This window comes from Microchirus variegatus (assembly GCF_963457635.1).
Source record: "Microchirus variegatus genome assembly, chromosome: 3".
Lineage (NCBI taxonomy): Eukaryota > Metazoa > Chordata > Actinopteri > Pleuronectiformes > Soleidae > Microchirus > Microchirus variegatus.
Genome location: NC_139804.1, coordinates 3,691,735 through 3,715,700, shown reverse-complemented (window position 1 = coordinate 3,715,700; position 23,966 = coordinate 3,691,735). Strand labels below are relative to the sequence as shown.

The following is a 23,966-nucleotide window of genomic DNA, read 5'->3' as shown; positions in this document are numbered from 1 at the left end:
TCATAAATGAATAACTGGACAACTAGATTAGATACATTTTTCTATATGGACACATTTGAGTGGAGCGGCCAGACATTATAAATGACATGCTGTTATTATGTTGTTGACTGCAAATTGGGCTTGTGTATTTCTGCGTTTCAGGGGGGGGTGAATGTCTGAATGTCTGAATGTCAGGGCCAAGAGATCATCCATTATTGATGGTCCTGCGAGCATATCCAGACAACTGCAGCTAGGTATCGATCTCAAAAACCAGCGGCCTATATAAGAGTCGGAGTCAACGGCAGGAACGATGCGAGCGCTTCGCCGTGCTCGCAATACGTCATCGAGAAAATGGTCCATTCAGTGCGGACGACGTTCACAAGTGGTCCTGCACAGCCATTCAAGATAGCTGCAGATGTCTGTGAAAGCCTAAAATACACTGAAATAGCGGCTGTTAGATACAGAAAAAGACACCGTCTGACAAAATATCACACCTTATTTTTCAGGTTTCCAAGCAATTTGTGTTCCTGCGGAGATGAAAGCATTGATTTCTCTAAGGCTTTTTAAGGCCACTTTGTGCGTCACGATGCCTGGGTATTGTTGCTGAAGCGGGAGACGAATGGGTTTCGAACCAGCGTCCTTTTCGGTGATCTCACACAGAGGAGGTTATGGCAAAAAGGAGAAATATGTTTTAAACTTGTTTAGTGCTTGTTGCTTTTGTGTCGTTGTTGTGTCGCTGTTAAAATAGGATTAAAATCAATCTGACGGCCATAGATTGGGTCGTTTTGTTGAGTTGTTCTCATCCAAATATGGTGATGATTGGGAAGAAAACTAGAAATGCAATTTGACTCAAGGATGAACCTTTCAGGTGTTTGGTGGTCAAGGCTACTGTGACCACACAAACTTGACCATGTCTATTTTTACATTTGCGATTAAAAGAGCGCTGTTTTTTTTAGGGTCCGAGCACAAGGCGCGCACATGAACATACCCCAAAACTCACGGATTTCTGCGACCCTATCAGATTTGGTAAAAATTATAATTAAAAACTGAAATTGGTTCGGTTTGGAAGAGGGAAGCGCTAAAAACCGGCGCAAAAACGTCTATAATAGGTCATGTGATGTCAGGTTTAACGTACATGAACGAAACTTGGTACACACGTTGATGAGGTCGGAACGATCAAAAAAGTCGATGATGACGTTCCCGTGAATTCTACAGGAAGGCGGCCATTTTGGATTGAACGCCAACTCGGAGGCAATTTTGGCAATTTTTGCACCAATGGTGTTTGTACGATTGTGTCCTCGTGCGATCGCCTTCAAACTTGTTTTCCACGTTGTTTTCTTTACTTTAATTATGTCACTAGTTTGATTTAGGCACCACTTAATCAAAATGCTATTATTGTTTTTGATTATTAGGGTTCGAGCACCGAGGGTGCGTTTGAAACTGGAGGAGTTATTCTTCTTCTTCCTAGAAATAAATCACATTTTTGAAGGCCTGAACATGCCCCAAAACTCACATATTGTGCTACCACATCAGATTTGGTGAAAATGTATGTTTACTGAAAGTGGTTCAGTCCATGTGTGTCAAAAAATTCGAAGTGAGCGGGGCAAAAAACTGGTGCAAAAAATGTCTATTATAGGTCATGTGATGTCAGGTTTAACGTATATGAAGGAAACTTGGTACACACGTTCATTAGGTCGGAAAGATCGAAAAAGTCGATGATGACGTTCCTGTGAATCCTACAGGGAGGCCGCCATTTTGGATTGAACGTCCAACTCAGAGGCGTTTTTTGGCCATTTTTGCACCAATGGTATTTGAATGAACTTGTCCTACAGCTTTTGTGCGATCGCCTTCAAACTTGTTTTCCACGTTATTTTCTTTACTTTACTTATGTCAGTATTTTGATTAAGGCACCACTTAATCAAAATACTATTACTGTTTTTGATTATTAGTAGTAGTAGTAGTATTTGTGAAATTCATCGGTTCAATAAGTACACAGATTGGTAAGCTGTTAATATCACAACCCTTAACTCATATTGCTTCATGCATAGCACCACACTGCATTGATTTAATAATATTTCAATTAAACATTCGGCTTTAATCGCACACCATTGCTTTTATTTATTGTGTGTCATTTTCATTCCATTTCTGCAAGGTTATATTTGGGTTCCTTGCAGCACCAAAGCATAAATACGTAATCCCAGGATGTGGGGGGAAAAAACATAGTATGAAGACGTACATGTTCATCCTGTATATGTACGTCTGTATGCTGCAAAACAAACCCCTGAAACCTCTAAAAATGAATAAATAATGACAGAAGTTTGAGTGGTCATGATATAAAGAGTATTTTCATACTTTGGAAGTCTTTTAAAAAAAAAAAAAAGCTCAGCTGTTGTGAAGGAAAGAGAAGAAGCAGAAGTCATCACAACAACAAAGGGTGTGAGGACTTTAATCTCAAAATTCTGACTTTGATGTCAGAATTCTGACTTTAATTTTAGAAATACGACTTTCTAACTTTAATCTCAGAATTCTTAATTTATGACTTTAATCTCAAAATTTGGACTTTAATCTCAGAATTCTGACTTTCTAACTTCAATCTCAGAATTCTGACTTCATGAATTTAATCTTAAAATACTGACTTTGATGTCAGAATTCTGACGTTCTTACTTATTTTCTCAGAATTCTGACTTTAAATCTTAGAATTACAACTTTCTGACTTTAATCTCAGATAATACTGACCAATTTTAAAATTCCGACTTTCTAATTTTAATCTCAAAATTCGGACTTTAATCTCAGAGTTCTGATTTTCTAACTTCAATCTCAGAATTCTGACTTCATGACTTTAATCTCAAAACTCTGACTTTGATGTCAGAATTCTGACTAATTTTAAAATTCTGACTTTCTAATTTTAATCTCAAAATTCTGACTTTTATCTCAGAATTCTGACATTCTGTCTTCTTTTCTCATGTACATCTGTATGCTGCAAAACAAACCCCTGAAAACTCTAAAAATGAATAAATAGGAAAGGAAAGAGAGGAAGCATCGCAAACAAAGGACGTGAGGAAAGCGTACGTTTGGATTTATATTTTCCTCTCCGTCTTTTTAACGCAATAAATTCACTTGAGTTTTGCGCCGCAGCTTCGTCCTCACCCTCCAAAGTACTGCTAAACATAGGTTCGCTCTCGACGTCTGTGAGCGTAAGCAGACCCACGCACGCTCTCGCCTTTATGTAACCGAGCTATGGAACACATTTAAATCAGTTGCGTAATAAATAAATAAATAAATAAATAAATAAAATGTGATTCACGGCCTGCGTCTGCTACTGTTCCCCTCGCCTTAAAGTGCACCTTAATTGGTTTCCTTCTGCTAAATCTCTGTTGTAAATCTGACTGCACTCAAATGCTTTTTTTTTTTTTTTTTTTACGCCTGTGCCTAATTTAGAAACTTGAACACAGCATGGGGGCACTTTCTTTTCTTTCATATATCCGGCGGCGGCTTATGATTTACGCGTGTTAAAGGTGCTCTGCAGATGTTTCTGCCTTACCTGACTCATTTACCCCCCCCCCCCCCCCAGTGTCGCTGAATCATTGCTTTCATTATAGATGAATGTGTTGGTCACCGTTTCGAAGAATAACTGATTTAGTCGTCAGTTTGGGCCTCAATAAAATGTCAGGAAACGGTGAAAAATATCTGTTTCCCAGACCTCAGAATAATGACGTCCTTAAATGAAAACTAATCTGAAAACGTTGTTTTTATTTGAAACAAACTACAACAAATCACACGAAGCAATGATCCGAAAAAGTTGGTGATTAACGGATAAATCGGTTAGTGATTGATTAAATGTTGAAACCTTCTAGACGGTTATTTTTTTAATCCAGGAATAAATAATCCAGTGTGGTCTTCAGGCTGTAGCTCATCTGTTTCAGGTTTTTTATTTTTACATATGGTATCTTTCTTCATGCCCTGCTGGTTAATTCTTTAAGTTGCTGTTACCTTTCTATCGTTCTTTGATCTCTGGCATCAATAAGGTATTTTTTCTTCTTCTTTTTTATCTTTTGAACCATTTTCTTATGCGTAAAGAAAAAATTTCAATACATCAGCAGTTTCTCAAACATCTGACCCTCTCATCTGGCTCCAACGACCATGCCGTTGGAGAATTGCGCCTTTTTCTAACTTCAATCTCAGAATTACGACTTTCCGATTTTAATCTCAGAGTACTGACTTTAATCTCAAAATTCTGACTTTCTAACTTTGATCTCAGAATTCCGACTATCTAACTAATCTCAGAATACTGACTTTTATTTTGGAATTGCGACTTTCTAACTTCAATCTCAGAATTACGACTATCCGATTTTAATCTCAGAGTACTGACTTTAATCTCAAAATTCTGACTTTCTAACTTTAATCTCAGAATTCTGACTTTAATCTCAGAATTCTGACATTCCGACTTCTTTTATCAAAATTCTGACGTTCTACTATTTTTCTCAGAATTCTGACTTCAATCCTAGAATTACGACTTTCTAACTTCAATCTCAGAATTCCGACTTCATGGCGTTAATCTCAAAATTCGGACTTTAATCTTAGAATTACGACTTTAATCTCAGAATACTGACTTTAATTTTAGAATTACGACTTTCTAACTTCAATCTCAGAATTCTGACTTCAATGACTTTAATCTCAGAACTCTGATGTTCTTCTCAGAATTCCAGCGTTCTGACTTTCATCTCAGAATTCAGACTAAACTTTCTTTCAAAACATTTGTCTTCATCTCAGAATTCTGACTTTAGTCTCAGAATTCTGCTTTAAACTGGGGGGGTTTAAGCAATATTTCAGATTTTCCTGCAAGTACCACCGCAGGAAGCTCACGTACAAAAATTTGAGAACCATTGGTGTAAAGGAATAAAAGCGTGTGAATCAACTCAAATCAACATTGGGCTTTTGTGACTTGAGAGTAGAGCTGAAGGCTGAAGATGAGGCGCTTATTTCTTTTTATTTTATTTCTGTGTCTGTTTGTCTTGTGTAATAGAAAAGTGAGGTGTGATGTTTCAGATGAGGCTGCAGTGGTTCAATCCAGAGTCATTTGTTTACACAGAGTGTAGCAGGTGTAAGAGGCTGCTCCTCTAATACGTGAGGCACTCAGAGCCTGACGAAGCAAAAGCGCTGAAGTAAAGTGCGTGTGGAGCAAAAAAATAAGAGTTGAAAGTCAAAGTCCGACTTCCACTTCCCAAACATTTCGCTGCTTCACAGATGCAGAGTTTTCTCGGTCTCGGCGGCGCAGTTATTTGCCCGTGATTGCTGCATTGTAAGATAACGATTTACACCTTTTCGCCGACTTCGTCTCCGCAGCCGCGACTCGAGTGGAATCACAGTGAATCGATCGATGGGATGAGAGTTTGAAATTGGTTAAATTTAAGGGAAAACCTGCGTAAGGTTTATTTATGCGCATATTTATGCGATTTATATATGCGATTTATATATATGCTGCATATGTATATATGTATGTGTATGTATATATATGTATAAATATATGTATATATATATATTTGTGTATATATGTTTATGGATATATGTGTATATATATGTATGTATATATATATATATATGTATGTATATATATATATATATGTATATATGTATGTATATACATATATATACATATACATATATATATTTTTATATATATGGATATATATATACATATTTATACATATATATATACATGTGTATATATATACCTACATATATATGTAGGTATATATATATATAAATATGTATATATGTGTATATATATGTATATTTATATATATGTGTGTATATATATATGTGTGTATATATATATGTATATATATATATATATGTATATATATATACACACACATATATATATATATGTATATATATTATATATATGTATATATGCATGTGTATATATATTATGTATATATATATATGTATATATGTATATATATATATATAGGATGTTTGCATTGTATCTGATTCACCATTTTATCTGATCCTGTGATTTTGACCAGTATTGGACCAATACCGATACTAAGTCTCATCCCTACTTTTGATCACCCATAATCCTTCAAAAAAAAAATAATGGTACGTTCCTGGCAGCCAACACCTTTTTCCCATGTCATTTCTTCTGTAACAGAAAATATGTTTTGTGTTTTTTTTCTAAAGGGCAAACATCCTCTGATTTTCCCATTGGTTTAACCGGGACACACTACATGGTATAATCTTGTTAGCAACATCCACTCATGCTCTGTGACATTTACAGTACATAATATATATATATATAATATCTTTATTGGAATTGATATAAGAGGACTCATTGTTTGGACAAAGACGGCAAGGAGACGTCTAACTATAACCTTTTAGTGTGTTTAAAGCAAACGTAGGACGTCTACTCTCTTCACATAGTATAAACATTATATATGCACGATTATGCACTGGAGCCATATCGAGTATAAGGGCCAATTCCAATTCCTATCTTAACCCTCAAGCTCTACCCTTAATCTTAACTGGCCCTCAAAACCAAGTGTTGAGGGTTATTTTGTCACTTAGAAATGGGACACCCCTTAAATGCAGATACGTCTTCAGACTGTAGGGGGCAGAATAACGCGAAAGCTGCGTCCAGTCTGTCAACCAGCCCAGCTATTGACAAAAGATCGTAAAATAAAAAAAATAAAAATTTTACCCAACAATGACGTCAGTAATCCATAATATGGGCCTAATCTAAGATAATGCAATTTTATATCTCTATTAACAAAGAAAATACTTCATTTGTAGCATACTCGTTTTGCTGCTTTCGGCGCTATCTTTGTTATGTCAAAACACGCAATGCATTCTGGGTAGCCCTTGCTCCCAAGGGTGGTCTCTGGAAAAATCTCAATATTGAGGGCGATACAGCCCTTAAACTTGACCCTCAACTTAGTTTTTCTGAGAATCTGGACAGTACTTGCACTAGAGGGAGCGCATTTTTGAGATTGAGGGTTAAGATTGAAGCAAGGAATTGGAATTCGACCTTAAAAACACTGTCATCGTGACATAAAAAAAACCCTGTTCATGAGTAAGAAACAAACACCTGCTCTTACACTAGAGCCTTTGTGTTGTTGTCGAGGTTGTAGAACTCAGCGCCCGTGTCTGTGTACAGTGGTTAAACTGTAACCAAAGTGATAAAAAAAAAAAAAAATGACGCAACTCTACATGTTTGTTCAATGTGTGGTTTGATACTGAAGCTGTAATGTTCTGTGCAAACACTGGTGAACATAAACTTTCACCTCATTCTGTGTGTGTGTGTGTGTGTGTGAACGTAAAAGACAAAGACCGCAAGTGAAGCTCAAATCGGACGTTAATTGCAGATGACATTTCGCCCCTTACGTGAATTTGTATTCCCGTAGCAGCCTCTGAAGCTCAACTTCAACTGTTTACGATGGGACTCGCTGTTGTGAGCTCGACGATGATTGGACAAAGCCGTCACTTCCACGGAAGCTCGGCTTTTCTCGGAGTCAACGGGGCAGTGGGAGCAGGCGTGGACGCTGGGGCTTCTGCATGATGATTGGAGGAACTGTCTGGAAGGCGGGACCAGTTTATGATTGACAGCGCAGCCTGTAGTCTGTGATGGATTTCTACTGATTAATCCTCCACAGGATTAAGCAGTCAATCCATAGAAATCCATATTTCTAATCCAAATAAGTATTGTTTTGAATGAGCGGTCCCCAGCAGAAGAAATCACACACTGTGCCTTAATGAGATTAGGATCATCACAATTATTATTTTTTTAAATGCTGTTAATGAAAAGCATGTTGATACAAATACCGTAAAGATGCTCCTCAGAGAGCGAGTTGTCTTCCTGTTGAATTGAGACCATGGTTACGGTCGACTTTTTTGTTCGTCTTGGTCTATAACATCTTCCCACCAAGTTTCGGGAAATTCGGTGAAACTCAAATTTGGGGGCAGGTCTGGGAACTGTGCCAATATCGCATTTGCCCCTCAGAGAGTGAGTTGTCTCATTTGTGGTGATTTGGTTCCAAATCCTATAGGAAACAGAAGGGCACTCCACCACCGTATTACATTTTTTGGAACAAATAACTACATTTACTGTGCTTTGTTCACTGGGCATATTTAGCGAGTCAGCAGAAAACTCCCTATGGGAACATGCATTTGCAACACACTCGGATAAGCCGTTATATGTGGAGTAATATGTTATTTTTTCTTGGATTATGTAAAAACAAAAAAAAAAGGACCTGCAGCCAAAAAGCACGACATCACCATTTTACCCAATTACCCTCCTCTAAAAGCCAGTTCTACCACAATGAAAACGCCCCCCCATTATTTTCACTGTACTGCAGTGCAGAAACAGTCAAAGAAAAGAACAAAAGAGACCACAAACAATAAAAAAAAGTGCAACAGTGATTAAAGTCTTGCAACTAAAAAAAAAGGTTGCTTTTAGTATTCCGTTTATGACTATTGTGTTGTTGAACAGCTCGGGGTAAGAACCTGTTCAGCGTCCTGGTGTGTGGGAGCACAATCCTGTGATGTCTGCCAGAGGGGAGCAATTTCCTCCAGTCTACCAAAAAGAAGGACTTTAAAAGAAAAGTTTCCTTTCTTTTAAAGCGGTGAAAAACACATTTCCTCTGACTTTTGTCACCCCCACAGGAAAAATGTGCTGCTTAACCACCTCACCAAAATTTGAATAATTAACAGTCGCCAACATTCAGCAGCATTCTCTGCTGTGAAACGCTGGGGGGGCGTGTCTGCTGCCCACACACACACAGTTTGTTTTGCATTCTTTGTGTGGACACACACACATAATGCATCCAATATCCCCTTACCCCAGGTCTTTATCCTGAGAAAGCCAGTTAAAGTTGCCAAAGATAGTTTTGCTTGACAATTGGTCCACACTGGTGACATCAGTGGAGGTTGCTGGTCTTTGAAACCAGGGAAGCTCATTTCAAGCCCATAATTATGTCACATTGAAATAATAACACTATAATAGTGTTTTTTATTTGCAGTGTATACGTACAAACGATGGTCACACGGTTGGTCTAGTGGTTCGCGCTCTTGCCTTTGCGGAAACAAAAATGGCTGACTTCCTGTTCAGTTGAGGCCATGGTTACGGTTGACTTTTTTGTTTGTCTTGATCGACAACATCTTCCCACCAAGTTTCGGGAAATTCGGTGGAACTCAATTTTGCCCCTGTTTTAAGCTTGGGGGGGGGGGGGGCGCTATAGAGCCCTTGAGCAATGCACAGGTCCGGGAACTATGCCAATGACCTTCATGCCAAGTTTCAAGAGTTTTTATGCACGTTAAACACCCTCAAAAATGACCACAAAAACACAGATATAATAATAATCTGAAGGATTAACAATAGGTTACTCGCACAAATTATTCAAATCGTTTAATCTCAACATAAATTAAAGGACTTCCTGTGGAGTTGAGGCCATGGTTACGGTTGACTTTTTTGTTCTTCTTGGTCTATAACATCTTCCCACCAAGTTTCGGGAAATTCGGTGAAACTCAATTTTCGGGGCGCTATAGAGCCCTTGAGCAATGCACAGGCCTGGGAACTATGCCAATATCGCATTTTCGCCACACCTGACCTCCCATGCCAAGTTTCCAGAGTTTTTATGCACGTTAAATGCCCTCAAAAATGACTGCAAAGACACGGATGTAACAATAATCTGAAGGATTAACAATAGCTTCCTCGCAAACAAATTATGTCACACTTCTGAGCCTGTGATACCACTGAATATTTAAACAAAAGGCTGGAAAGTTCTGCACTCTTGGAAAGGCTGAAGTGTTCTTTCTTTCAAGATGTCACTGGAAACATTAGGACAGCACTTCCTCACATCCTGGAATGCAGTAAACAGAAATACATTTTTGCCGCATGGTCGTGTCTGAATGTGGAATTTCCCTCTTTATTTTTTGGGGTCCTGTTCCCGCTCCCAGACTCGTGATCTGTGTGCTACATCATTCTGACACAAAGGTTAGGCAGCTCAGCTGGACTTAATTCCACCGGAGCGATCTGTGTACGATGATTAATGGCAACGCGGCGGAGTAAATATATGGCACATACGGCGCCTCACTCACATAGACCTGCTGTTGTATGAATGTCAGTGGGCATGGAATCGGTCGGTCAGCGGATCATAAACGTGCAGGCGGACAATCGTCCCTTTGGAATCCTCTCTAATTTGTTTTCCTATCGCACGAGAACTGAAGGGTTTATTTTATTTTATATATTTATTTAGCCTAACAATGTCAAGCACATGGTACCAAGTGAAGTATATTTGGGGTTAGGCCTATAGTGTTGTTGCATAAAATATGGTACAAAACATTTCAGAGTTTGTGGACAACGTGAACGGGAAAGCCTGAGGCGTGTAAGCTAGCTATGTTATGCTAGCAAAGCACGTCATCTCCACATGCATCTGAAGGAAGTTAGATGAACGGTAACTACGGAAAACAACTCAGTTGTTAATTTCAACTTCACGCTACATCTGTAACTAGTGCTAGCGCCGCGTTTCTAACCTTATTCGGTGGTGGTTTTAAGCTAGTGCTATCTACTACTGTATAGATGGAACTATTAAGTTATGTGTGTATGTGGAACGTTAATGTCACGCTCGTAAATGATAGTATAAGTGAATGTTTGATAGCGGACGTGAGCGTACAAGGCAAAAATACTTAACGGTCTTAATGGCGTCAACGTTAGCGCATGATGCTGATTTGTGCGAACTCAAACTCAAGTAATTTACCGCACGTTACAAAACGTGAGTCAACAACGAGAGTTTGGTCGACAACATGAACGGGAAAACCTGCCGCGTGTAAGCTAGCTATGTTATGCTAGCAAAGCACAGGCCGTCTCCACACGCATCTGACGGTAACTACGAAAACCAATCAGTTGTTAACGGCGGCGACTCTTCTGTCCTCATTTGGAGCAAAAACTTAAACCTCGCGCTAAATCTGTAATAAGTGCTAGCAGCGTGTTTGTAACCTTATTCAGTGGTGGTTTTAAGCTAGTGCTGGGCACGTTAACATGTTAATGGTGATTAACGGCGCCAGCGTTAACGCCCATTAATGACCTGTTTCCATGACGACTGAGCGGAAAAAGACGCGCGTGACGTCATGTTTACGTCACTCGCCGATTGTTAAAATGAGTCTCTAAAGTAACGCTAAACTTTAAAAGCAGCGACACACATACGCAGTACACAGGTACGCTGGTTATTTGTAGCACTGCTCTCTTCGTTTAATAAGCAGACCGCACTAGTTCGACTGTAGGCGGCGCTAACGGCGCTAAAGGAGCTAATGGAGCTAACGCAGCTAACTGGTAACTGGGCTCTTCTGTCCTTATTTGGAGCAAAAACTTCAACCTCGCGCTACATATCTGTAACAAGTGCTAGCGCCGTGTTTCTAACCTTATTCAGTGGTGTTAATGTCGTTTTCTCGATTCTCCCCTCTGCTTCTTTTCCAGATCTTTCGGCCGCCGTCCAGAAGTTCTCGCAGTCCTTGCAGGAGTTCCAGTTCGAGTGCATCGGCGACGCGGAGACGGATGACGAGGTGAACATCGGTAAGTTCAATTTGGCCAGCCTTTCGTTTTCTTCACCAGGAGCTAATGGAATACTTCACTGATTTGCATTAAGCTTTCTTTTGCTAGAATAGGGGAAGTATTTTTGAAAAATTGTGCTTCCCAACCTCAGTTTCCCCTGAGTTGAGAAATATCTTCATTTTTTTCTTTGTTATGTGTTACGTGACACTTCATCCTGTTAGCGTAACTGTTAGCAAAGATGGCGGACACGGTCCTGTTAGCGTAACTGTAAGCAAATTTGGCGGACACTTGGTCCTGTTAGCGTGACGGTTAGCAAAGATGGCGGACACTTGGTCCTGTTAGCGTAACTGCTAGCAAAGATGACAGACACTTGGTCCTGTTAGCGTAACTGTTAGCAAAGATGGCAGACACTTGGTCCTGTTAGCTTAACTGTCAGCAAAGATGGCGGATAATTGGTCCTGTTAGCGTAACTGTTAGCAAATATGGCGGACACTTGGTCCTGTTAGCTTAACTGTTAGCAAAGATGGTGGACACTTGGTCCTGTTAGCGTAACTTTTAGCAAAGATGACAGACACTTGTTCCTGTTAGCGTAACTGATAGCAAAGATGGTGGACAGTTGGTCCTGTTAGCTCAACTGTTAGCAAAGATGGTGGACACTTGGTCCTGTTCGCGTAAACTGTTAGCAAAGATGACAGACACTTGGTCCTGTTAGCGTAACTGTTAGCAAAGATGACAAGCACTTGGTCCTGTTAGCTTAACTGTTAGCAAAGATGGCGGACACTTGGTCCTGTTAGCGTAACTGTTAGCAAAGATGACAGACACTTGTTCCTGTTATCGTAACTGATAGCGAAGATGGTGTACACTTGGTCCTGTTGGTGTAGCTGTTAGCAAAGATGGCGGACACTTGGTCCTGTTAGCTTAACTGTTCGCAAAGATGGCGGACAATTGGTCCTGTTAGCGTAACTGTTAGCAAAGATGTCGGACACTGTTTACATTCTGGGAATGAGGTCCTGTCCCAATAAGTGTGGGTCTAAAAAGTGCGGAATTAGCGCTGCAGGTTCAAGCCTGCTAACAGTTACGCTAACAGGCTCACTGGTGGGCACGCAACCAAAAAAAGAATGAAGATATTTCTCGATTCAGGGGAAACTGAGGTTGGGAAGCACATTTTCTCAGAACCACTAACCCTATTCTAGTAAAACAAAGCTAAATGCAAATCGGTGAAGTATTCCTTTAACAACTGTTTGTTTAAAACAATGGTATTAGTATTATTATATTCTTGCACTTTCACAGCAGAGAAAACAGTTGATATATAAAAGGGGGAAACGCTTCATCAGAATCTCTGCGAGTTCTTGGAATTGGATTTGGCTTCGGGTATAGATCTTAAAAGTTGTCTGCGATGCATGTATAATTAATGCTATTGATTTTCTTATGATGCCCCCCCCACCCCACCCCCCACCCTGTATCTTCTCAAGGCTATAAGAGATCAGAGGGACTAATTGTGATTAGTGTCAGAGATTAATGGAGGTGGGAACCTCATCCTCCTACAGGAATATGGAAGCAGCTGCACACAGGGTCTCTCCGGCTCTAACGGGCAGCGCTCCCAGTCTGTCGTCCTCTTCCTCCTCCTCCTCTGTTTTTCCACCGCTCATTATCCCGAGCTTGAATCCCTTTGCTCCGTGAAGCTGGAGACCGTCGAAAACGCCGTCCATCTGTGAGGGATAGACTGGATATCGACCTCTTCTGTGCGAGGCTGTAATGTTCATCTGAATGCGTAATGAGCTTGTCCCTGTTACCGATAACACTGCAGTGCACTGTACGACTGTGCCCGGGTGCATGAGACTAATTACGCTCCCTAGAAAAATCCGCAATCAAATCTGTGCCTTCATTAGAATTAAGAGTGCTTTCATTTCAGGCTAACCCGCCCCATCCCTGGGGTGCTATGAAGAGTGGTGTCGATCTCCAAACGAAGCTGGACCTGCACAGTATTTACAGTGGAAAATCACTTGGTGCAATAAAGGGCCAAAAAAAACGTTGTGTAGTGCAGACAATAGCAGTTTAAATCACACAATAACACAACACAACACAACAAGACCATTGAGGATGCAACAATTACGTTTGCAGATAATTGTGTAGTTGGCACACATCACTGCCCTCTGATCACAGTTTGCAATTATCCGCCTCTACCTATACTTCCAAAATCCACTTATAGTTCCAAATTCTACTTATAGTTTCAAATAGTACTTTGAGTTTCAAAATCTACCTATAGGTCCAAATTTTACTTATAATTCTAAATTTTACTTACAGTTCCAAAATGTACTTATAGTTCCAAATTCTACTTATGGTTCCAAAATCTACTTATATTTTCAAATGCTACATATAATCTATCTTTAGTTCAAAAATCTACTTATAGTGCCAAAATTATGTACTTATGTACTTATACTTCCAAATTCTACTCATAGTTTTTAAAATCTACTTATGGTTCCAAAATCTATCTATAGTTCCAAATTGTATTTATAATTCTAAATTTTACTTAGTTTCAAAATCTACTTATATTTCCAAATTCTACTTATGTTCCAATATCTACTTATATTTTCAAATTCTACATATAATTCCAAAATGTACGTCTAGTTTCAAAATCTACTTATAGTTCCAAAATCTATCTATATTTCCAAAATCTACTTATAGTACCAAAATGTACTTATAATTCCAAAATCTACTTATAGTTCCAAAATGTATTTATAATTCCAAAATATACTTATAGTTCCAAAATATACCTACAGTTCCCAAATCTACGTATATTTTCAAATTCTACATATAATTCCAAAATGTACTTATGGTTTCAAAATCTACTTATTCTTCCAAATTTTACTTATAGTTCTAAAATATACCTATAGTTTCAAAATCTACTTATAATTCAAAAATCTACTTAAAATCCCAAAATCTACTTCTAGTTCCAAATTCTACTTATAGTTCCAAATTGTACTGATAGTTCCGAAATGTACTCGTCGTTCCAAATTCTACTTATATTTTCAAATACCACTGATTGGCCAGAGAGTGTCAAAGCCAACAATGTCCAACTGTATATTAAAGTTAAAAAGACTTGTATCCTGTAAACCTGCGTTAATCTCCCAACATTTAGCAAAGGAAATGTCTAAAATCTCAGTCTTTAACAGAGGAATCTGGTGTATTTAGAGACATCGCTGCTGAAAGTGAGCGATCGTGAGCGGAATCACAAACCCCTTCCATCCTTAATCTTAACTAATCTAATGATCGCTATATGTTATCACGAAATAGTTGTTCTACGTGTAAAAAAAAAACCGGGCCTCAAAGAGATGTACTGTATGTTCTCATAGATCTCGTTTCCACATTTCTTTGTGTTCATCCGCCGTCTCTGAGAGAAAAACCGTGATTACTGCTGGAGAGAGCGGTGGGGGAGCCAGTTGAAATCAATCTAGTCATCAATGAAACTGAGCTTTCTGACTGACACAGCCAGACCTCTGCGTGAATGCCAGCCGTGATCCTGATGCCGTATCGGTACGTCTCACTTTGATGCTCCCAACTCCCCCCCGCACAACGTCAGGATAGCGCGGCTGTAGCCAGACGGGTTCACCTGACCTTTTATTGATTTCACTCCACGACTCCTTGCAGTGACATTCACGTTTCTATGCCCGTTATCTCGGAATCAAGGAGGCCAAAGATTGATGTTGCCATAGAGATTTTAATTTTTTCGAAAAAGTTGCCAACCCCTCTCTCTCACTCTCTCTGAAGGTCAATCTCATAGTCTCCCGACAACTGTTTCGGAGCTTCTGTAGAGGAGAATATCCAGCGGAAAAGTCAATATTATACCGATGAAATATTTAAGAATAAATATGATGCACTGGAAAAGCCTCCGTTTTTGAAGTCGTAAAATGTTATATCTAGTGCTGGGCGCGTTAGCGGCGGTTAACGGCCTTAATGGCGTCAACGCTAACTCATGATGCTGATTTGTGCGAACTCAAACTCAAATATTTTACCGCACGTTCCACAGTCGACAACTAGAGTTTGTCGACAACGTGAACGGGAAAACCTGCGCCGTGTAAGCTAGCTATGTTATGCTAGCAAAGCACAGGCCGTCTCCACACGCATCAGAAGGACGTTAGATGAACAGTAGCTACGAAAACGACTCGGTTGTTAACGCCGGCGACTCTTCTGTCCTCGTTTAGAACAAAAACTTCAACCTCGCGCTAAATCTGTAACGAGCGCTAGCGCCGTGTTTCTAACCTTATTCAGTGGTGGTTTTAAGCTAGTGCTGGGCACGTTAAAATGTCAACAGCGGTTAATGGTGTCACATTAACGGCCATTAATGCATGATGCCAACTGACCGAAAAAAGACGCCTGTGACGTCATGTTTACGTGACTCCCAAGTCTCTAAAGTAACGCTAAACTTTAAAAGCAGATGCACACATACGCAGTACACGGATACGCTGGTTATTTGTAGCGCTGCTCTTTTCCTTTATTAAACAGACTGCTCCAGTTTGACAGTAGGCGCCGATAACGGCGCTTAAGGAGCTAATGGAGCTAACGGAGCTAACTGGTAACTGGACTCTTCTGTCCTCATTTGGAGCAAAAACTTCAACCTAGCGCTAAATCTGTAACAAATGCTAGCAGCGTATTTGAAACCTTATTCTGTGCTGGTTTTAAGCTAGTGCTGGGCACGTTAAAATGTTAACGGCGGTTAACAGCATCAACGTTAAAGCCTATTAAAGCATGGCGCGTTTCCATGACGACTGACGGGAAAAAGACGCGCGTGACGTCACGTTTACGTGACTCCGGATTGTTAAAATGAGTCTCTAAAGTAACGCTAACCTTTAAAAACAGAGGCACACATACGCATTACACAGATACGCTGGTTATTTGTAGCGCTGCTCTTTTCGTTTCAAAAACGGACCTCTCCAGTTCGACTGCAGGTGGCGCTAATGGCTCTAAAGTAGCTAACTGGTAAACGGTGCCTGGACTCCAGTGCCGCGGCGCGTAAACATGACATCTCGCGCGTCTTTTTCCGATCGGTCGTCATTGAAACGTGTCACGCGATAGCGTTGACGCCGTTAGCGCGCCCCAGCACTAGTTCATACCGTTTAGCGATTTCATCAGGTCTCCTCCCTTCGATTCCACTTGCCGGTGAATGATATGCAAGCCGTAACCTCGCCTTGACTCCCATTTCCTTTTTCTTTTGGAGTCTAATCTTGTCCCATCAGCGGCTCCAGCTGTGCCCTTTACCCCCCCGAGAGCTTTGCGCTCTTGATAAAGGGGCCTGGCAGCTTTAATGGGAGGCGAGGCTGAGCTGCAGGATCACTGGCATAAAATCATTGCTCCCTGGTCTTTAAAAAGCCTTTGGTGTGTAAATGGAACACAGTGTCTGAGATGATGCATGAGTCCCCCGCCCCCCCACGCCAGGCCCCCGTCACAGACAATAATGATGTTGCTGTGTTGGCGAGCGGAGCCGCTCGACCCGCTGCTAAATGGCTGGACACAGGGTGATACGGAAGGCTGACCGAGGGGAGGCCAACGCTGCTGTATCTGCTGCGGCTCGGGGTTTAATGAAGCTATCAAGCCTCGGTTCTCAGTGTTATCGTGTATATATGGTGAATTTGCCGTGTGCGAAAATGCGATATTAACTGCGGGAGTAAAGGGCCAGACGGCGTGAAGATCCATCGCCGCTGCACATCCGTGTCACTGAGAGTGGGGTTTTTATTGTAAATCCTAGCAGGGGTAGAAATGTAAAGAAATCAGTTAAAGTATTGTTTTTTTCTTGTTGTTTATATATATATATATATCTACTGCAAGCTTTGGTGTTAAGTTGGACAGCTGCATGGTTTTATTGCCTTCCAAAAATGTGCTGCACTGAAAAGCTCTAAAGTTGCAGTGCAAATAAAGATTTTAGCGCCCGGGAACATCTGATGTTTAACGACGGCGCCGCCGCGTTTTGTTTCGGTTCCCTTTGGCTCGTCTGAACGCAACAAACGCGACACAGCGGCCGGCGTTTTTGGTTTTTCGGGCTTTCATTCGCGCCGTTGGCGTCGAAAATGATCCCTTTTTTTCTTTCTTTTTCCCGTTTCAGCGCAGTCATTCAAAGAGTTCTCCCAGCTGCTGAGCACCATGGAAGAAGAAAGAAGACGCCTGGTAAGAATGGCTTTTTTTTTTTGCTTTTTTTGATTCTTCTTCTTCTCATTTGGGACCAAAACAACAAACTAAAGAATATAATAGGAACATTTGCTTTGACTGAGATTGCAAGAGGGAATTGTTGTTCCATCTCCTGATGGACAGCTCTATTTATACGCTTAATAGAACAAAAATGAAAAAGCTCATCATGAAAGAAAAATCACCAATTATCTACTGTCTGCTTCATAATTCAAAGTTTCTTTCTAATGCTCTAAAGTCAGCTCGTCTTAAGTAGACAGTTCTGTATTTTTTAGGAATTGGTGACACAAGAACACACTTTATGTGATTTAGTTTTTGTTAAGGGACTAAAAAAAATACATTCAACTGTTATTTTGGAAATAAAGTTTTTGAAATTCATCCAGAAAAGAGGCACAAACTTTCAAACGAGGCACCAGTCAACCAAACTAGGTACCACTCTTAGAAATAAGGGTTCCAAAAGGGTTCTTCTACAAGGGCTGAGGTTCTATCCCGAAGAGAGGGTTTTTCAAAGGTTCTTGGTAACCCTAATGGTTCCAGTAAGAACCATTTTGATCCAGAGAACCTTTAAAACCCCTTTCCTGAATAAAGGGTTTTAAAAGGGTTCCAGGTGCAAACGTTCTTGGAACCTTTAGACAACTTTTTCTGAAGGTTGTAGGTTCTGACAAAAGTGGTTACAGGAACATTCTCTAAAGGTCGTCTAAAGGTTACGGCGAAAGTGGTTATGGTAACGTTCTTGGAACCTTTAGAGAACATTCTCAAGGTTGTATAAAGTTTGAGACCAAAGTGGTTACGGTAATATCCTGGGAAGCTTTAGAGAACGTTCTCTAAAGGTTGTTGAAGGTTGTGACAAAAGTGGTTACAGGAACGTTCTCTAAAGGTTGTGACAAAAGTTGTTACGTAACGTTCTGGGAACCGTTTAGAGAATGTTCTCTAAAGGTTGTATAAATGTTGCGACAAAAGTGGTTATGGTAACGTTCTTGGAACCTTTAGAGAACATTCTCAAGGTTATATAAAGTTTGAGACAAAAGTGGTTACGGTAACATCCTGGGAAGCTTTAGAGAACGTTCTCTAAAGGTTGTTGAAGGTTGTGACAAAAGTGGTTACAGGAACGTTCTCTAAAGGTTGTGACAAAAGCTGTTACGTAACGTTCTGGGAACCTTTTAGAGAATGTTCTCTAAAGGTTGTATAAAGGCTGTGACAAAAGTGGATATGGTAAGATTCTTGGAACTTTTAGAGAACGTTCTCTAAAGGTTGTATAAAGGTTGTGACAAAAGTGGTTATTGGAACATTCTTGGAGCCTTTAGAGAGCGTTACCTAAACTAAAGGTTCTGTGAAGGTTGTGACTTTAAATATTCAGGGTACCAAATGTGCAACCAAAAACTTGCGTTAGGGGAACGTTATGAAAACTTTCCATGGCAACCACAGGGGAACCTAGGGAGAAACCTTCAGGGAATGTCACTGCAACCCAAAAGTAACGTTATCTGTGAAATCTGGGACGTTAAGGACCAGTGGTTTCACTGAAGACGTTGTCCTGAAATTGTCTGGGCGATCTTTACGTAACACGAAAGTTGGCTCTCATCAGGACATTTTCCAGAACTTTTCCATCCAGCTCTGTCGCCCAAAACATTTTGAGTGAACCCAGGTGAGAACAGCAGCGCAGTAAAATCTCCGGAACACTTCAAATCCAGCCAATGAGCACCTGTCCTGGTATTTCCTCTGCTTTTATAAACACGTCTGACGCGGACGATCAGACGATCAGACGATCTCCTGCTGCAAACTCTGAACAGTGTCCAGATCTAAATGACTGTGTGACGGCAGCATCAGCAGCTTCTGAAGCAAACACCACGACCTTTTAAATTTCATGATATTCTAATATTTTAAACTGCTTCTCCAGCGGCAGCAGCCATTTCTGTCTGATAATCAGGATAATTATGAGTCGCATTTGTTTTCTAATCTAATTTAATTGAATTGCAAATAGTAATTTTAGTAAATTTTTAGTACAACGCAGCGTGGAACATCATCATCGTCTGTATCTTTAAATATTCAGATCAAATAAGCGTCAGTATTTATTCATGACAAATTCAGTATTTAGAAGACAAATATCTTTGCACTTAAGGAACCCAAGGAACAATTGTTAACCACACTACACTATTAGAAATAAAGTAGAACCATATAAGGTTCTTCGGCTTGTCCTCATAGAAGAACCCATTTTGGCTTCAGGTGGAACCATTTTGTAAAGGTTCCCTTTTGGAGGGTTCCACCAAGAACCCTTTTGAAACCCTTTATTCAGGAAAGGGCTTTTAAAGGGTTCTCTTGATCAAAATGGTTCTTACTGGAACCATTAGTGTTACCAAGAACCTTTTCTTCGGGAACAGGTTTTTCAGAAGCAAATGGTTCCAGGTAGAACCTCAGCCCTTGTAGAAGGACACTTTTGGAACCCTTGTTTCTAAGAGTGTAGAGGGTGAAAACTAAACCAAGACAGTGATAAGGTTACCTGACTCTAACTCACAGGAACCAAATGTTTAGAGAACGTTCAATAAATGTCCTATGAAGGTTATGACAGTAAGTAATGTTCTGCAAGCGTTCTTGGAGCCTTTAGAGAACGTTTTATAAAGGTTGTTTAAGGTTATGACAAAGTAATGTTCTGCAAACGTTCTTGGAACCTTTTAGAAAACGTTCTGTAAAGGTGGGAACCCAAGGAACAATTATTAACCACACGACACTCTTAGAAATAAAAGTGCTAAGTAGAACCATATACAGTTCTTTGGCTTGTCCTCCTAAGAGAACCATTTTTGGCTCCAGGTAGAACCTTTATAAATAGGTTTCACCTGGAACCCTTTTGGAGGGTTCCATCAACAACCCTTTTAAAACCCTTTATTCAGGAAAGGGGTTTTAAAGGGTTCTCTGAAACCTTTAGCGTTACCAAGAACCCTTTACTGTTAACCTCGGCCAAGGAGATTATGGGTTTTTTATTTGCGTTTGTCTTTTCTTATGCGTTTGTTTCTTTGTTTTCTTTTGCTAAGGACAGAGTTCTGTTAATGTTACGTTACATTATCGTCCAAGAAAAGAAACGATGAGTATCTGACGACGATCCAAACACAGATCCAGATTTAAACTGGGCCGATTTGGCAGAGGTCGTCGTCGTCGTCGTTGTTGCGACCGCTTTCATGTTCAGATTTAAGGGAAGCTCTTTCACGGTCGTAGCTCCGGCGATGGTCATTCGCTGTTGATATCACGTCCAGCTCTTCGTCCAGCGGCACCAATTTGCTGCACGAACAGAAGCGTTTTCGGCGACTTTAAAAAGAAAAGGCCTCGTTAGCTCCACATTGAACCAAACTAACTCCCCGACCTGTTAGGAAGCACCACGCACCGGTGCTTTGCTCCGTTGGCTGAGTGGTGAAGTGGTGCAATGAACGAACGAATGGATGAGTTTAAAGATAATCGGGAAGGATTTTGGCAGCAGCATGCAGAACGGAACATGTTTTTTTTTATACACTTAACTGAATTTGTCTCTGCAAATAAAGAGGACCTGAAACAGCACAAATATCTGTTTACTAAGCAGCAGCAGCAACAACACGCATGCATGAAAGCACTTTCATAGAAAATAAACTCGACAAATCAAAGGGGCCGTTTGGTCACACGTGCTATAGGACGCACTTAGCTTTGATCGTATTAACAAGAAAAACCCCGTTCGCCGCACGCAGACGCTGCTTCATCCTTACTCCACTTGCTTAAAAAGCCTTCTGCTTGCGTCATTTGTTGTTTCAGTCTCTTCACATCACTACAATAATAATAACACGTCCTCTGATGTTTGGACTTTTAAGTTTTTCAAGAAGTTAAAGCTCCTTCTTCTTCTTCGTCTTCTCCCTTTGAATGTTTTTCGAATCTCTCGGAGAACGTTATATCGCAGGGTTCGTACACTTTTTTAGCAATAGTTTTCCATGACTTTTCAATGACTTTCCAAGACCTTAAATCGGTGCCGTCCCACAGTCTTAAACGAATGTCCATTTGTTTTGACTGCAAATCTTTTTTAAGACTTTCGTCAAACATAAAAAAAACAACATATGCCGTTTGTTGCGACACGTCTTTCATTATCAGCATTTTTCGCGTCCGTGGTCTGCGTCTTTCAGTAGCCAAAGTTTAAAGCTCTCCTTAAAGGGACACTGTGTAGTATTTATGGGTTTATATGACCCAAAATCCACTTTTTTATACATATTATGTGCTCCTGCATTGTCTAGTCGCTGTATAATAGTTTTTGTTTCATTTTCGTAGTGTTTCAAAAAGTCATGTAAAATAACATGGCCGCGGTTAGCAGCGAGATGCCATGTTTCTACCGGAGCCTGTAAGGACAAAACGCGAGAGAACAAATCAAGCGTCGCTTCACTTGTAGCGGAAGTCCCGCCTCCACTCTCTCCGCTTCGTCCGCTACGGCCTCGGTAGCTCCGCCCTCTCCCTCGCCTCACGAACCTCATCTGCTGACACGGAGAAAGACGACGAGGACGACATTTGACCGGCTGAGGATACCGTAGCGCTCAGGGAAGGGAGGGGGTGAGCAGAGGAGCAGTTCTTTGTTGTAAATTTCAGCCTCTCCTCTAGATGGCACTATAAACTACTTACTTCACCTTTAAAAAGCCACTCTGTTGTAACTTTCTTTCATACTTATTGATATATTGGTAAGAATTATTATTTGAGTAATGCTTTAAGTAATGCTTAAAAGAGAGGAAGTGGTTGTATCCTGTAAGGGCTTTTTTGTCGTTCGCGTTTTGGTTCACGCCTGCAGTACACACTTGCAGCCACTGTGTGGCATCGTTTGCATGTGAATTGTTGTATCTCCTCCGAGTAAGAACGCCCCCAGAAGTGTGTTGCCTTGTGTTTTTAGCTTTTCCGTTAGCTACGTTCCCGTTTTACGCATCCGATATATTATCCATGCAATATTTCCATGACTTTTCCGAAACTTTACTGGAAATTTAGTTTTTCATTAACTTTTCAAGGACCTAGAAAATGCATTTTTTCGATTTCCCAAACTTTTCCAGGTTTTTTCATGACCGTACAAAACCTGGCTATATGTAAATGGACGACACGGGTGAAGTTTTCTGAGCAGATGACGCTCTTGCAGCTTCTGCCGCTGCCGCCGCCGTGATGTTTGATGCTTGTTTGCTGCTTCACATAAACAAACTGTAAAGTGCCGATGACTCGCTTCAGTGGGAGGTGGACAACTGTTCAACACTGGCGTCGCCCTGATAAAAAAAGCTGTAGGCTGAGAGAGAAACAGGCTGTGAAGACGGTGACTGATGCGAGTCACATTTTTGATGTCTCAGTTTCTCGATCTCTGTCTCAGATCAGCTTTGGTACACGAACCGTACTCTAACCGGTAATAAAAACAAAACGCCTCTTTAACCCTTTTTGGACCATCAAGATAATGATTTTTATGGCTGTAGTTTTGTATTCCAAGATAAACTTTCGCTTTTGTTATCTGGCTGTTAATCTGTTTAACTGTTAGCATCACAAACATGTGACGCACCGGTCAATCTTGTCTGTGATTGGACGGCCGTTCCACTGAAGTCCTGAGGTTCTACCGTAATGACAAGTATATGTGCGCAAAGACTACAGTCAAGACATTGACAAGATTAGAAATAATGATTTTTATTCAAAACAAAACTGTTTTCAGCTGTGCTAACATCATTGCACAAGGGTTTTCAAGGGTTTTCTAATCATCCAATAGCCTTCTAACGCCATTAGCAAACACAATGTACCATTAGAACACTGGAAATGGGCCTCTATACACCTATGTACATATTCCATTAAAAACCAGACGTTTGCAGCTAGAATAGTCGTTTACCACATTAACAATGTATAGAGTGTGTTTCTTATTCATTTAAAGGTGCCATATGTAAGAATGTGGCCAAAAACGGTTACTACATTCAAATTCAAAACACCGAGGTCTTTTAGGTTTCGTTTTCTGACGTAACTGGCAACCCGTGGTTGCTCGGCAGCTGAGACTCTGCTGACTGCAATGATTGGTAGACGGCGGTAGGTGGCACCACATGACGGCAAAACATGATTTCAAAACATAAACATGATTTGCAGTCTGCAAAAAAAAATGTTTAATGCAAATATTTTGTCTGTACTGTTGTTGTTGGTGAGTTCAGTTTGTTATATGAACATTATTCCTGAGTCTCTGTGACATATTAGGAGCATTTTACGGCCTGTTGCTTTAGATTTATTACATAATGCACCTTTAAATGTGGGTGGAGCGTTTTAAAAG

The 23,966-nt window shown here is 40.4% G+C and overlaps 1 protein-coding gene across 1 annotated transcript in view; it reads left to right on the top strand.

Annotated features, from left to right (window-relative positions):
• Positions 1-23,966, top strand: part of arhgap42b (Rho GTPase activating protein 42b) — a gene marked incomplete at both ends in the record, with an annotated part of 104,335 nt that overhangs the window by 16,600 nt on the left and 63,769 nt on the right. The window contains 2 exons of the mRNA XM_083887254.1: positions 11,450-11,545; positions 17,622-17,683. Coding sequence (XP_083743380.1) covers positions 11,450-11,545; positions 17,622-17,683 — 158 coding nt within the window. The remainder of the gene's footprint in view (positions 1-11,449; positions 11,546-17,621; positions 17,684-23,966) is intronic.